The sequence below is a fragment of the Porites lutea genome, chromosome 12 (genome assembly GCF_958299795.1).
Source record: "Porites lutea chromosome 12, jaPorLute2.1, whole genome shotgun sequence".
Classification (NCBI taxonomy): Eukaryota; Metazoa; Cnidaria; class Anthozoa; order Scleractinia; family Poritidae; genus Porites; species Porites lutea.
Genome location: NC_133212.1, coordinates 8,608,264 through 8,624,049, shown reverse-complemented (window position 1 = coordinate 8,624,049; position 15,786 = coordinate 8,608,264). Strand labels below are relative to the sequence as shown.

The 15,786-nt window shown below is 38.6% G+C and overlaps 2 protein-coding genes across 2 annotated transcripts in view; both read right to left on the bottom strand.

The window, feature by feature from the left end:
* Positions 1-5,961, bottom strand: part of LOC140953675 (microfibril-associated glycoprotein 4-like) — a 6,137-nt gene extending 176 nt beyond the window's left edge. Inside the window, exons 1-4 of the mRNA XM_073403087.1 lie at positions 5,627-5,961; positions 3,534-3,651; positions 1,367-1,802; positions 1-62 (exon numbers count right to left, since the gene is read on the bottom strand). The exon at positions 1-62 is cut by the window's left edge and continues 176 nt beyond it. Coding sequence (XP_073259188.1) covers positions 1-62; positions 1,367-1,802; positions 3,534-3,651; positions 5,627-5,947 — 937 coding nt within the window. The 5' untranslated portion in view covers positions 5,948-5,961. The remainder of the gene's footprint in view (positions 63-1,366; positions 1,803-3,533; positions 3,652-5,626) is intronic.
* Positions 5,962-7,905: 1,944 nt separating this feature from the next.
* LOC140921660 (microfibril-associated glycoprotein 4-like) lies at positions 7,906-14,420 on the bottom strand. Its single transcript, XM_073371666.1, has 5 exons — positions 14,100-14,420; positions 12,469-12,586; positions 9,590-10,010; positions 9,407-9,410; positions 7,906-8,206 (listed from the first exon to the last, which is right to left on the bottom strand). Exons 1-5 carry the CDS (start codon positions 14,418-14,420, stop codon positions 7,979-7,981), a joined length of 1,092 nt encoding a protein of 363 aa, XP_073227767.1. The 3' UTR covers positions 7,906-7,978.
* Between the last annotated feature and the right edge of the window lie 1,366 nt (positions 14,421-15,786).

Genomic DNA, 15,786 nt, shown 5'->3' with positions numbered 1-15,786 from the left:
CAGCGCAATTGTCAGGCTTATACAGATCATTGTCGACATCTTTGGTTGAAAACTGCAAGTTACTACAGAAAAAAGTCACAGTTTGATAATGGCACATAGTCAAATTTTACAAAGAGATTTGTTTGTCAGGAGGTTGTCTATTTACCAAGTTAGGATTTCGAGGTGGATTTCAAGGTGGATTTGGAGTTCGGACTTTGGAGTCACCCCATGCAAGGGAATCCAAGACAGTCTTGGATTCTGAATTCCGCGCCGTGGATTTTCGGATTCCAGGTACTGGATTCTTCATTTTTTTAAAATTGGAACTTGGATTTCGGGTTCCAATTGTTTGTGGGATTCCGGATTCCAAAGACCAGGATTTCGTTTTCCACAAGCGAATTTGTTCCAGATTCCGGATTCCTCAAGCAAAATTTTCCATCCTTGCATGGAGTGATTGGAGTAATACGCATCATGCTTCCGAAGTAAAGGCTTCGTGCATTACAGCTCACTGCTACACCTGCAGTTCAGATACAGATGCCAAGTATGTGGCTGTGGTCGCTTAAGAGTATAGAGACTTTACCAATTAATAAATGATTTGAATAAGAGGGAGAAGGTATCTAAGGTGGTCGGGGCTGGCGATGACTTATCGTAATGGTAAAAAGAATCGTAAGAACAGTCAAGAGTGAGCAACTTCTATGCGCTCGTGTCACGCCTTGAAACGGTTTTGGCGCGAATTTTGACTATCTTTTAAATTCCACAAACCGGTCAGCTAAACCTACAGACCTAACGAATGCACTCATAGACATGGTCTAGATTCTATTTTCGCGGGAAAAAGTGCCCTAAAATGTGTCTAAAAATAAACTGGTCCGTAAAAACGCCGTGACATAGGCCGAGTACAGGAGTTGCTGGCTCCGGGTTGTGGGCTCTTGCAGCAGTGTAAGATGGGCTTTAAAGGAAATTATATTACTGAAAGATTGTTGATTTGATACCGTAAACTGCCACTTATCCCTGGGCTTATATATCTTCGTCAGGGGTTTTAGAAGGGCTTATAAACGGAGGGGCTTATATCCGAGCTGTTTTATACCCGAAATAGAAACAGCGCCTTGAAACAAGATATAGCAGTCTTAATAGGTCTTGCATTTACTGTGTTTTTAATTAACCTTCAAAACGTCATAATAAATCTAAAATGTCATTATAAATCGAATTCAATAGATCCTCAAGGGGCTTATATCCGGAGGCTTGTAATAGGATGTATTTTTTGGTTTACGGGTCTATAGATGGGTTTATAACTGGAGGTGGCTTATAATAAAGTGAAAGAGCTTATGAGCGCGGTATTGACCTTGTCTTTTTCTGTTGCTACAAATTAATTACCAGCGAAATATTTGCTTACTTTTGGGTCTGCCCTCCGTCATCTACCATCGAGTCACCAGCCGTACCATTGTATCCTCCAATCATAATCCTGTATTTATTTGCTTCGTCAGCTACTTGAAATGTTGTATACTCAGCGTATGTTATGTTGCCATCAAAGTCCTCCAGGTCAACTCTAAGCATGACATCATCAGAGGCTGATGTCAAGCGATGAAGATTGTCGTTTCCAAGCCAGAATTCACCGCTTAGATTTCCAAACCCGTTTTTGTATGATTTCCAGCCCTGAAAAAAGTCAACCGAACCGTCTAAACGTCTCTGAAAGACAGTCCAAGCTCCACCGTCCGTAGTCATGTCACACAGTACTTGTATTGGGCTGCCACCATCTGGGTTGATGTAGTAGATTCCACTAGATGCCAAACCACTTTGACCAAGTTTAGAGCAGTCTTTTATGATTAATTCTGAAATGTAAAAGAGATAAAAGAGTTTGGGTGTGAACTTTTTTCCAGATAATATTTGACAAATATCATTATTTGGAATTTTTTTACAACTCTTAATTCAAATGAGTTAAAATTAGAGTAGTAAACTATATGATATATGCGCGTCAAGCTGACACATCGTCAAACAGGTTCTACACCCCTTTTAAAAAATAATTGTATATTCGGACTTTTCAAACTTTCGTAGCCTTTGCGTTAAAGCGGAAAAAGTTTTGACACAATATTTGAGATAACCGAGCCGCCTTAAGCTTTCTAGTACTGTCTCGAATTCTTCCATCTCCCTTTCGATTTATAGTAAACTCTCTCTTAACGGACAACTTTATAAGACGGACTTCTGTCTAGTAAGAACTAGGGTTGGTCCCAGTCATTTTACTGTAACCTTAGTCATCTGACTGTAACCTGATACTCTCTATAATACGGACACCGCTGTAAGATGGACACCTAGGTTTGGTCCCAGTCATTTTACTGTAACATTAGTCATCTTACTGTCACCATACTTTCTATAATAAGGAAATCTCTCTAAGACGGACAACGGACACTTTTGAAACCGTCAACGGCCAAATTTGGAAGTGCTTTATGTGGTGACAAAGACCTCAAAACGGAAATGTAGGTGCTCTGCATGACAGTAACTTAAACTGCAAAATGTTTGATATTTAGTAGTCTTGCTTTGGTAGTTAACAGAGCGTATAGTGTTTATCTTTTAGACCACGAACCCGTGAAAGCGGTTTGATTGTAATGAACGTCTGATTGCACAATGAGTAAAGAACTCCACTTTTGCTGCAGTGTTCAGGTGTGGCTGTTTTGTGCAAGTTCAACAGACGTTTATTCATCTCGTATAGTTTCAATTTTAAAATTGCTGGTGTCATGATACCGTTCTCTAAGACGGACATCTTTGGGACAAGCTCTGACTGTCCGTCTCAGAAAGAGCTGACCGTATTTTAGGTTATGCAAATATACTTATGTTTAAACTTAATACATGCGTATAAAATTATATATTATTCATTCAAAATATTTCTCTGTTTCTGATTGACTAAAATCACAAGCATAATTCATCATAACCAGCCACTGTTGACCAAATTCGGAAAATTTTTGCCATATTGAACCGATGTCGTCAAAAGTGCGGTGAAAATGCAGGTTATTGAACCGTTAACCGAGAAGACCTGGGGACGAGTTTGAGTTGTTTTCGAAGTGAGTAATGGCGAAGTAAGTGGTGGCGGAACATTTTACTCGTTTCACGGCGAACTGTTGTCTAAAAACATAGTAAGAACAGTAAGGAAACAACTCGAAGGACGACATCTGCTATTTGGAGTATATTTGCAGACCTGAACAGCCCTTATCTCCAAAACTTCCCGATAAAGATGCATTATCGATATAAACGTAACATCGACGGAGATAAGCATGTTTTAACTTGTTTCTTAACTTGGAATTATTTTGAATCCTCGATCTGCATAGTTCTTCATATCCTACCATGCCCAGTTTAATAATTGCTAAACATTCTTTGGACTACGAGAAAGCTTTTCTCTCCCTAACTTTGGACTTAATATAAAAACGAGTAAAAGACTACTTCGGAATAATAAGATTCTAACAGATAAATAAACAACTTCAAGTCACATTTTATGCACAAATGATTAGAATCTTACGTCTTCAAACCACCAAGGTGGAAGAGACCCAGGGGATGGGACGTTTGTTACTTACCGCACCGTGTTCCTGTGTAGCCTTTGTCACATTTACATGTAAAGCTGTCTTTGGAGTAGTCTGGGATGCAGATTCCTTTGTCGCCGCAAAGGTCCACTTTGCTAGACTCGCAGACACTCTGTTTTAAAGGCAAGGAAAATAACTAAAGCCCCGTGCAAGCGGACACAAGATTGTTGGCCAACAACTCCCAACAATGTTGGATGTTATATGTTGCGTCCGTCTGCACACTCTGTTGAATGTTGTTGCGCGTTGTTGGAAGTTGTTGCAAAGAAAGTTTGAAACCGGTCAAAGTTTTGAATATTAAAAAGCTTTCAGACTAGCAGACACTCTGACAAAAAAATATTTTTAACTAGCAAAAAAATTGTACATGTTGCCATTGTTAAGGTGTTTCGATACAGGTTTTCAGAGACCATACCGATATTTTTCAATCGCCTTTAAAGTGATTTTATCCTTGTCTGATAGCTATAAAATTTTCAGCAGTAATTGGCTATGGATTGAAATTTGTGAAAACGTAGATTTAAGTAAAATCGATATTACTATGACAACAATAAACAAAAACTTTGAAACTAATAAAGCCGAAATTTGTGTGATCTAGACCAGCTACTGAAAACCCAACACTAGGAACTTAAAGTTTGGTAATTAGCAAATAACCTCCGTAAGAAGTAAAAAATTCTACATGTTTGAATTCGATTAAAACGAAAATATATTTCAGACCTTAAATTGTCAATAGCCGTGATAAATTATTTAATAAAACGTTATAAATGACTCAAATTACTCTTAAGTAGCGTGAGAATGTTGTTTAATATCATATTTCGATGCTCGGAAATTTTGGTGTATTTTTGTTCTAGCGATCTTAAAAACCAACCCGTTTTCTCACCACCTGTCTAGGTGCAACTTCATTCAAAATTTGGACTTTCAGCGCTTTTTTACATATCTCTGAAACGACTCGAACTAATTTTTTGAAAATAAAATGGCAAAGAAGCTTCTCAAGATGATCGGTGCAGGTATGTTTGTTATCATATTTGTTGAATGAATTACTCATTTTATCTTAGGCAAAACATCTCGAATCTCTGCCAGTCGATTTTCGTCTTCTTAACTGTGTACTACGATAAAATCTTCAAACACTGACTAGAATCTTCGTCGATAAGATTACGAGTTAGTTTTTTCCAGAAACTCATAAGGGGTTGTTCAACCCTTTATGAGTTTCTGTTTCTTCATCGCCATCGTTCACAAATAAACACAGTTTAAAATGTTGAAGGCCAAAGTCAACATCCAATTTTTCAAGGTTGACAGGCGTCTTATAACTTTATTTAAATCTTTTTTCCAAGGTAAAGAGATTTAGAGGTCCGAAATGAGCATTTTCTTTAAAAATTTTGGTCCGTATAGCAAGTTACAGACCCCAAATTGACCAATCGCATGGCGGAAACAGACTCAGCCATATAATAATGAAGATTATGTGAAGAAATTTTAAAAAAATTAGTTCGAGTCGTTTCAGAGATATACAAAAAAGCGCTAAAAGTCCAAATTTTGAATGAAGCTGCACTTAGACAGGTGGTGAGAAAACGGGTTAGTTTTTAAGTGATCGCAAGAACGAAAGTACGCTAAAATTTCCGAGCATCAAAATATGATATTAAGCAGCATTCTGACGCTACTTAAGAATGCAATTTAATTTGTGTCATTTATAACGTTTTATTAAATAATTTATCACGGCTATTGACAATTTAAGGTTTGAAATATAGTTTCGTTTTAGTCGAATTCAGACATACCGAATTTTTTTTCTTCTTACGGAGGTTATTTGCTAATTCTAAACTTTAAGTTCCTAGTGTTGGATTTTCAGTAGCTGGTCTAGACCGCCCAAAATTAGGCGTTTATCAGTTTCAAAGTTTTTTGTTTATTGTTGTCATAGTAATATCGATTTTACTAAAACCTACATTTTGACAAATTTCAATCTATAGTCAATCATTGGTGAAACTTTTATAGCTATCAGACAAGGATAAAATCACTTTTAAAGCGATTGAAAAATATCTGTATGGCTTCTGAAAAACTATATCGAAACACCTTAACTAAGTATTTCTCTTTTGATGGTTAATTACCTCTATTCCTCTGTACTTGAAATTGTCATCTTTTGTGAAGTTACCAAAACCAACAAATCTATCGCAACCATTTAACTGACACAGGAAATTCCCAGCTTTATGCTTCTTGAGTCCAAAGTTGTAAGAGCGGCATTGCTCGTCATTGACACATTGAAGCCTACACGCACCCTCTGTATCAACTTGCATTTCTTTTATCACGCTTCCATTCAACTTTCGTCCTTCTTTCGCCTTAGCAAAGTTAACAGCTTGAAAACGAGATCCTGAAATACGGCTTAAGCCCGATGCAGTTTCGGCAAAGACGAGTACAAGGCACAGTAACATTTTTTCACGGATCACTTTAACGGTATAACAGGTGTTTTAATATATAACTATTAAGTTTTCCTTTAAAGATGATCAGTTATACTGGTTCCCAGTATCTTTTCGTTGTGTTGTTTCCCTCTGGAGCCTGGTTTCTGGTTGCTACAAGAACGATATCGTCCCCATATCTAAAGATCAATTAAATTTGACCAGCTTGTTTCTTCAGAGTCACCCCTTTAGTGAATTAATATTCTTCGCAAGAAAACTGCCCAAGACATTTTGCACTCACAACTGTGGCCAGGATGCGATTTTAAACATAAATCTGGTAATCTACGTACCAGCTAGCCTGCGCCACAGACGAAACTTAACTCTGGTTAAGTCGGTCTACAAAACAGCGCCTAAATCCTTGTTCTGGGCTCCAACTGTGTACCAAGACTTGAATACGCGCAATGATTGTCCTGTGAAAAAAGACGTCGTTAATTTGCCAATCAGTAATAAAGGAAATTCCAAACGCACCTCCGGTAATTCGTTGAGTCCGTTGGGGGCCTACAACGAGGATATATCTCGGCGATGCTTCGCAGACGTCACTAACCGATGTTAAAGTACGTCTTCGACGCAGGCTACCTACCGGCTTAATTTAAACTTTCAGTGAACATAAGTAAGTTATTTTAAGACCCCCTTATATACAGAAAAGTGATCTCGCCCCTAAGTTTTGAAAGAGCAAGAAATATTCATCTTCGCGCGTAATAATCCTAAAACTTTATTAGGTTAACACAAATAAGAGGTAAGCCCATTTTGTGCCATCGGGCACCTTCGATATATTAAAATTCTACCATGACTCCGAGGCTTTCTGGTCATTTTTCTATGTTTGGTTTGGTTTTCTTCGTGCTCAAGTCTCTTCTGGGAATTTGGAGACAACGGAGTCGTGAAAAATTTGCAATTTTCACCCTTAAGCCTGCGAGTCATGTTACTTAGAATTTGTATTAATACGTTGAACGAAGGCCATAGTGGCTGGCAAGGGAGGAAAACGGGAATTGGGCGGAGGGGGGCGGGGGTGGGGGAATGGGGGTTTGGTATTTAGCCAGTCCTGCAAAGCCTGCACTGACTAAAATGGGAGTTCTCACAGTCTTTTGGAAATTGAAGATAATCACTTGCATACATCCTTTATTTATTGCAAGGCAAAAGATCAATTCGCTTGCAAACATCAGTTGATCTGCAATGAGCACTTGTAAACATACATCTTAACAGGTGTCATATGATAAAACCAATCGTATTCGAATTGTCACTTTATCAATTAAAAATTTCAGGTTCAGAATTAACCTGAAGTGGGCTGTCAAAATGACCTGCGAGTGGAATCCTGTTTTCGGATTGTCTACCCAAGCGAGAATTTAGGGCCTATTTTGCTACTCGAGACTGCTTCGCTTTGTTCCACAGCAAAATAATTTGCTTTGGCCATATTATGACCAGGTTTGTTCAGTCGCGATGGCAAAAAGTTTGGGATCCTTCCTCTTCTACTACATTTTTTTGCTCTGTTCCTGTGAAACTTGTCTTTGTCCTAGCTTATATGAAAACGAAAAAAACCAACCTGGCCAATTTCAGCCATCTTGACTTTTTGCTTCGGCAATGAGTTAAACGCATAAATTGTAAGAGCCGCTTAAATCCATTAAGTACAAATGCTTTGAGTTATTATTTGAAAAGACTTCTGTGACAGGGAAAAATATTGTCCAATTGCTGTCCAGCGCGGTAACGATCCCACAAAAAAGTGCTGGACACATTTCGGTTCCAGTTACTTTCTCGTTTCCAATTGTCGAATACAAGATGAACTGCCAGAGTTAAGGCTCTCCAAGCAATGACGACACTCAATAACTGAGTTCGCTCTGATTGTCTGGGTTGTAGTCTGAAGCCGTTACTATACTTACAAAGTCGTACTTGCTTGCACTCAATCTTAGATTAGAAATTTCATAAGATTAGGTAGCAAGTGATGTCAAATGTCTACCAACTTAAATGATGCGACGCAAATCATAGGTCATCATAATGCGGTAATACCATTGCTGTTTATGGTTTAGGCTTTAATTTCATCTCAGTGCGTTTCAAAGAATAATACTGTCCTCTAAACGTGACCCATTTTACTCCGTGGGCCAAGTAGCTGGTGTTGTAAGATCCTCGACGATACAAACCATTTAGATTGGCCCAACTGCAGGAATGGTACCACCATGCTCCACTGAGTAAAACAGCGCAATTGTTAGGGTCATACAGATCATTGTCGACATCTTTGGTTGAAAACTGCAAGTTACTGCAGAAAAAGGTCACAGTTTGATAGTGGCACAAATTTTACAAAGAGATTTGTTTGTCAGGAGGTTATCTATTTACCACGTTAGGATTTCGAGATGGATTTCGAGGTGGATTTCAAGGTGGATTTTGATTTAGGATTTACGAGTCAACCCATACAAGGGAATCCAAGCTAGTCTTAGATTCTGAAATTCCAGATTTCTTGTGCTGCATTCCGGATTCTAAAAACCAGGATTCCATATTCCGCAAGCGAAATCCTACTAATTCCAGATTCCGCAAGCAAAACTTCCCAGCCCAACATGAGGTGATTCGAGTAATACGTATCATGCTTCCGAAGGTAAAGGCTTTGTGCATTACAGCTCACTGCTACACCTACAGTTCAGATACAGATGCCACTTATCATGTGGCTGTGGTCGATTACGAGTCTACTTGACCCTACAAATTAATAAATTAGTTTGAATATCAGAGACAAGGTATCTATCTGTGAGGTGGACTTATTTTAAGGGTAAAAAGACTTGTAACAGCATTGTAAGGTGGGCTTTAAAGAAAGTATATGAAAGACTGCTGATTTGATAGAACGGCCTTTAACTGCCTCTTATCCCTGGGCCTAAACATCTTCGTAAGGGATTTAGAAGGGCTTATAAACGGAGGGGCTATATCCGAGGTGTTGTATCACCGAAATAGAAACAGCGCTTTGAAACAAGATATGGCAGTCCTTTTGCGTTTTGCGTATACTGGTTTTTAATTAAGCTTTAAAATGTCATTGATAATAAATCGAATTCAATAGATTTGTAAGGGGCTTAGGCCCGTTTCAAATGTCGTGCTACTGCCGTGCCGAACTAAACTGATCGAATTAAAATCGACTTAAGCACAGTAGTAGCGCGACGCTTGAAACCAAGTCGTGCCAATGCCGTGTAGAATGGCAAGCGTTGCCGTGCTACACGGCAGTAGCTCCACTTGGTTTCAAAGGTCGCGCTACTGCCGTGCCAAACTCAATTCATAAATTATAAATACATTAGAATACATTTAAAAGTTTGCTAAATCGTTTCTTTATTTTTGTGTTTTGTTTTAGGCAATAGCCGGTCTATTCTTCTGAATTAAATTCGACGTCTGAAACCAAGTCGTGCTAGTGTCGTGCTACAGTCGAACTACAGTCGAATCAGCTTAGCACGGCAGTAGCACGACGTTTGAAACAGGCCTTATATCCCGAGGCTTGTAATCGGATGTATTTTTTTGGTTTACGCGTCTATAGATGGGTTTATAACTGGAGGTGGCTCATGATAAAGTGGAAGAGCTTATAAACACGGTATTGACCTTTTCTTTTTCTGTTGTTACAAATTAATTACCAGCGAAATATTTGCTTACCTTTGGGTCTGCCCTCCGTTATCTACCATCGAGTCACCAGCCGTACCATTGTATCCTCCAATCGTAATCCTGTATTTATCTGCTTCGTCAGCTACTTGAAATGTTGTATACTCTGCGTATGTTATGTTGCCGTCAAAGTCCTCCAGGTCAACTCTTAGCATGACGTCACCAAAGGCTGTCAAACGATGAAGATTGTCGTTTCCAAGCCAGAACTCACCGTTTAGATCTCCAAACCCGTTTTTGTATGATTCCCAGCCCTGAAAAAAATCAACCGAACCGTTTAAACGCCTCTGAAAGACGGTCCAACCTCTACCGTTTGCAGTCATGTCACAGAGTACTTGTATTGGGCTGCCACCATCTGGGTTGATGTAGTAGATTCCAGTAGATGCCAAACCACTTTGACCAAGTTTAGAGCAGTCTTTTATGATTAATTCTGAAATGTAAGAGAGGTAAAAGAGTTTTGGTGTGAACTTTTTTCCAGAAAATCTGTGACAAATGTCATTTTTTGGAAAATATTTAATTAAAATGAGTTGAAATAAGAGTCGTAAACTATATGATATGTGCGCGTCAAGATGACACATCGTCAAACAGGTTCTACACCCTTTCAAAAATCATTGTATATTCGGACTTTTCAAACTTTCGTAGCCTTTGCGTTAAAGCAGAAAAAAGATTATGGTACAAAATTTGTGATATCCGAGCCGCCTTAAACCCTCTAGTACTGTCCCGAATTCTTCCTTCACCCTCTCGGTTTATAGTAAACTCTCTGTTAACGGACAACTTTATAAGACGGACATCTCTCTAAGACGGACAACGGACACTTTTGAAACCGTCAACAGACAATTGGGAAGTGCTTTATATAGTGAAAAATACCTCAAAACGGAAATGTAGGTGCTATACATGATAGTAAATTGCAAAATGTTTGATATTTAGTAGTTTTGCCCCAGTTAGCAGAGTGTTTAGTGTTAAGCTTTTAGATCACGAAGCCGTAAAAGTTTGCTTGTGGTGAACGTGTGATTGCTCACTGAGAAAATAATAGAGAGAAGTCGTTACGTCACGTTGCCATGGTAGCAAATTTTCTTGATGACAAGAAACCGAAAAAGTTACTTAAAAAGTGAATTCACACTGTTTCAAACTTCATCGATCTTCTTCAATTTCATTTAATTTGTTGAATGTTGGTGAAATTTTTTTGGATTGAATCCGAAATTTTTGTGTTGTGTGAAATTAGGAAGTTTCTTGTCGCAGTCACGTGCAACGACGGCTAAGAAATGTACTCGAGCATGATGCACGTGCAGAGTTCTCGTTCCCTTCGCCATCCTCGTTGGTTAAGCTCCCTAATGCTCTGATCCAGAAATTCTGATACCATGGTAACGTGACGTCACACTTCTTTTCTCTATTCCACTTTTGTTGCAAAGTTCCAGTTGCAGCTGTTTTGTGCAAGTTAAACAGACGTGTATTTATTGTGGATAGTTTCAGCGTTAAAATTACTGGTGTCACGACACCCCCCCCCCCCTCCTCTAAGACGGACACATTCGGGACCGGCCCTGACTGTCTATCTTAGAGAGAGTTGGCTGTATATCAGGCTATGCAAACATACTTATGTTTAATCTCAATACCCACATATAAAGTTATTATTCCTTTAAAATAAAATCACACGTATAATTCATCATAACCAGCTACTGTTGACCAAATTTGGAAGAATTTTGCCATATTGAACCGATGACATCAAAAGTGCAACAAAGTTGCAGATTATTGAAACTAGTTTGAGTTGTTTTCGAAGTGAGTAATGGTGGAACATTTTAGTCGTTTCACGGTGTTTAAAAATAAAGCAAGAACAGCAAGAAAACAACTCGACGAACGACATCTGCTAATTGGAGTACAGTCGACTCCCGATAACTCGAACCTCCTGCTAACTTGAACCAAAATCGATTTCCCCTGGATTTCCGTCATACATTCACTGTAATTTTATCCTCGGTAACTCGAACCCTCGATAACTCGAACTCCCGCTAACTAGAACCAATTTTCGTTTCCCCTCAAGTTATTTTCTACATAATTTTACCCTCGATAACTCGAGCCATGTTTTGACTGGCTTCCGAAACATTGAATTTTGGACTAGTTTCCCATTGACGTGTTGTAGAAGTATAGTTTACTAGCGGAGGCTAATGTTGATTGTCACAGGCTAACGTGAAGCAGCTTTTCTTCTCATAACAGTAAAACGCATGCTCTATTTAGGCTATGTTTTGTTACATTACGTTCTGATTTATAATCTAAAAGTATCTTTTAATTTTCACTTGACATTTCTACAACTAAATGTGATTAAAATGTTCACTGTGCAGTAAAAACTGTTTTTACCATAATCTCGGCTATTTTCTTTGAACTCCCGATAACTCGTACCCTTTTTTCGATTTCCTTTGAAGGTTCCAATTATCGGGGGTCGACTGTATATTTGCAGACCTGAACTTCCCGATAAAGATGCACTATCCACGGAGGTAAGCATATTTTAGCTTACTTTCAAACTTGGAATTATTTTGAATGAAAAGCAAAGCAATTATTGAATTCGGCTTTTGTAGGATTATGAAGAATTATCCAGATCTCGGAGGGTGTTATCCAGCTTCGGCCTCGGTGGATAACACCCTCCTCGATCTGCATAATTCTTCATATCCTACGAAAGCCGAATTCAATAATTACTAAATATTCTTTGGACTACGAGAAAGCTTTTCTCTCCCTGACTTTGGACTCAAAATAAGAACGAGTAAAAAGACTACTTCGGAACTCATATGCTAACAGATAAATAAACAACTTCAAGTCACATTTTATGCACAAATGATTAGAATCCTACCTCTCCAAAGCCCCAAGGTGGGAGAGACCTAGGGGATGGGACGTTTGTAACTTACCGCACTGTGTTCCTGCGTAGCCTTTGTCACATTTACATGTAAAGCTGTCTTTGGAGTAGTCTGGGATGCAGATTCCTTTGTTGCCGCAAAGGTCCACGTTGCTAGACTCGCAGATACTCTGTTTTAAAAGCAAGGAAAATAACTAAAGGTAGAGGTAAGGATATTCCAAGTTACGGGAGCCAATCAAAACGCGCGAAAATTGCTATTCACTGATTCGGGAAATACTAATATAGAATATTTCACGCCAACCGAGAAGCCCAAGGGATCGAGGTTCCGTTAGCTTAGTTGTTTTGGCTGTAGCTGGGGAAAATGGTGGAAATTTTACAAGATTTTGGAAGAAGAAAAAAACCGATTTTTTTACCTAAAAACACAGCTAGACATGAGCAAGAATACAACTTAACGGATAATGGTTTTGTCATTCGATCAACAAGTTTGTTTTTTAATGAATATCTTCGGATAAGCGAAACGATCTGCCATTTTCACGCAAGCGGGATCGCAAGGGGGAGAAAAGCGTGGTTTCATTTTCGTACGAGTGGAATAATATTTTCATGTAAACACTGTTGGACGACATTATGCATGAGCAGACGATTATTTGTAGGCAGTTATTTGCAGGTTACGTGGTGGGCTCTCGGCTAATGAAAAGGAAGAAAAATTTGCATCGAATGTCTTGATAAAATTTGTTAGTTGATCTCAATATATCTGCTAGACTAAACATCCCTTTCTATCCTATATTTGCATAGTATCCGATATTAATGAAGACGGGAACCAAGCAAATTAACTTAATACTGATCGAGGTAAACATGTTAAGAATTTCGGAATGAATAATAGCCTCCTAGATTTTCAGATCATACCAAAGCCGAATCCAATAATTACTATAATTATTTTTAGGTTAATTGTAAAGCTGACTCGCGAAATGCCAAACTGCCGGACACTTGGTTTGCGATTGAAAAGTTTTGAATAATTGATTGGGAAATATTGAATAAAAGAAAACGGAATAGATACAATAGAGGAAGCAAAAATTAAATATGAGAAAATAAAAGAAGGTAAGTGTGGTGTTATCGCATCTCTGAACGAGTTGTAGAATTTCTTGGAAAACAATGTTTACATTGCTTGTACATGAAATTCATTTCGTTATTATTGAAACTTGAAATTTATTCGTGAAACAGAAAGGAGAGCTCGCTAGTTTCTCGACATGTCATGCATAATTGATATATATGAACACTGAGAATGTCAGTTTTCTTGCGTGCCAAAAAAATCCCGTTTCGTGAGAAGAACTCTGATTACCGTACTGGTCGCAACGGTGTACCACTTTAGCTCACAGAGAAATCGCAACTACCTCAAACTATAAAACATTCTTATTAATTTCATAAACGATTTGTTAGTCTACCAGCATATTGTAATAACTTTTCATGGCGCTAAGTTACGTTGTGCCTTAATCATATTTAGTACTAGCAAACACGAACTTTTTTTCAACGCTTTTTAAGTCTCGAGATAATGCCCAGTACCAAATGCCTGTTTTGATCCAAAACTAGCCAAGACACACAGGTTAGAAACAAGAGGAAAGCTGTCCGTGTGTAGCATTTACGTCCTATATTGTAACTATTTTCATTTCTGCGTTCAGTGGCAGTTACCTGTATCCCTTTGTACTTGAAATTATCATCTTCTTTAAAATTAATGAACCCAGCAAATCTATCAGAGTCAGTCAACTGGCACAGGAACTTCCCGGGTTTGTTCTTTGTGATTCCAAAGTTGTAAGAGCGGCATCGCTCTTCATTGACGCATTGAAGCCTACACGCGCCTTCTGAATCCACATTCATTGCTTTGATCACGCTACCGTTTAACTGCCTTCCTTCTCTTGCTTTAGCGAAGTTAACGGCCTTAAAATCAGGCTCTGAGATACGGCTTATTCCATAAACAGTTGCGGCAAAAACAAGTAAAACCCACCCGGCCATTTTTCTAACAGAACCTGTGTAATTCAAAATTTTTATCAGAATCTCGCGGAGGGTGGCCCTATTAGTAAGCAACCCATTTGTTTGGAACAATTTTGTTCATCCCGTTCATAAAGCTGGTGTATTTTCCTTTGCATAAACTGCTTCACGGATTGATTCAAAATACGTCAGTTGTCTCGTCATTTAGCTGCACCACGTACCATTTATACTTGAAAAAGCTCCTCTTCTGAGTAAGTCCTGTCTCATATATCACTTACCCAATTCCCGCTTGGAGATCGCTGATGTAGAAAAAGAAAAGCAGGGGTCCGAGCACAGACCCTTAAGTAGCCTCACACACAAACGTTCTTAGGGGTTCGTCACGCTTTCCTGCCCCACGTGTGGAGCAGGAACGCGTGACAAACCCCTAAGAACGTCTGCGTGGGAGGCTAACCCATAAGGCACTCCACACCGTAATTTTTAGGCAGTTATTATAGCTCCAAAAATGGAGTAAAAATTTTAGGTACAGGATAACCCCTTTTTTGGGGTTATTTTAACTCCTAATTTAACTCCGAATTTGGGGTCATTTTTACTCCTGAAAAAGAGTTCTTTTTACTCCCAGTCTGGAGTTAAAATTACTCCGAAATGGGGTTATTTGTACTCCTTACATGGGTTGTTTTTACTCTTTTTGGAGTTAATTTAACTCTGAAAGTGGAGTAAAAATTTTAGGTACAGGATAACTCCTTTTTGGGGGTTATTTTAACTCCTCAATATCTGGGGTCACTTTCACTCCTGAAAAAGAGTTCTTTAAACTCCTTTTTGGAGTTAAAGTAACTCCACAAAAAATAACTCCACTGCAAGGAGTTAAATTAGCCCCACTAAAGGAGTTATTATAACTCCCTGAAAATTACAGTGCAAAGACAATTGGCAGTTTCTTCGAAAGAGAACCGCCTACATAGGTACAGCTTTTGCGATCCGAAAGAAAAGAGGTAAGCCAGGAAATAGTACGAGTGTCTACTCCATATAATTTACACTCTTGAAGTAAGATTTGATGGTCGACAGTGTCGAAAGCTTTCTTCAGCTCTAGAAAAAGTATATCATTTAGTATGGTATTGTCAATATTTAGATACCAGTCGTTAGTATACCCAACAAGACAGAGATAGGCCTGTAATTGTTTGGATCAAACTTAATGTCTTTCTTATAAATCAGGGATACTTTTGAAATTGTCCAGTCACCAGGAAATATTCCACTCTTTATTGACAAATCAATGATAAACGTTACGGATGGTATTACTATTCAGGTGCCGCTTCTTATAACAGTTTACGGGAGATTCCATCAAGGTCACATCCTGTGCTTGAGTTTAAAGATTTAATAAGTTTATACACATCATTTC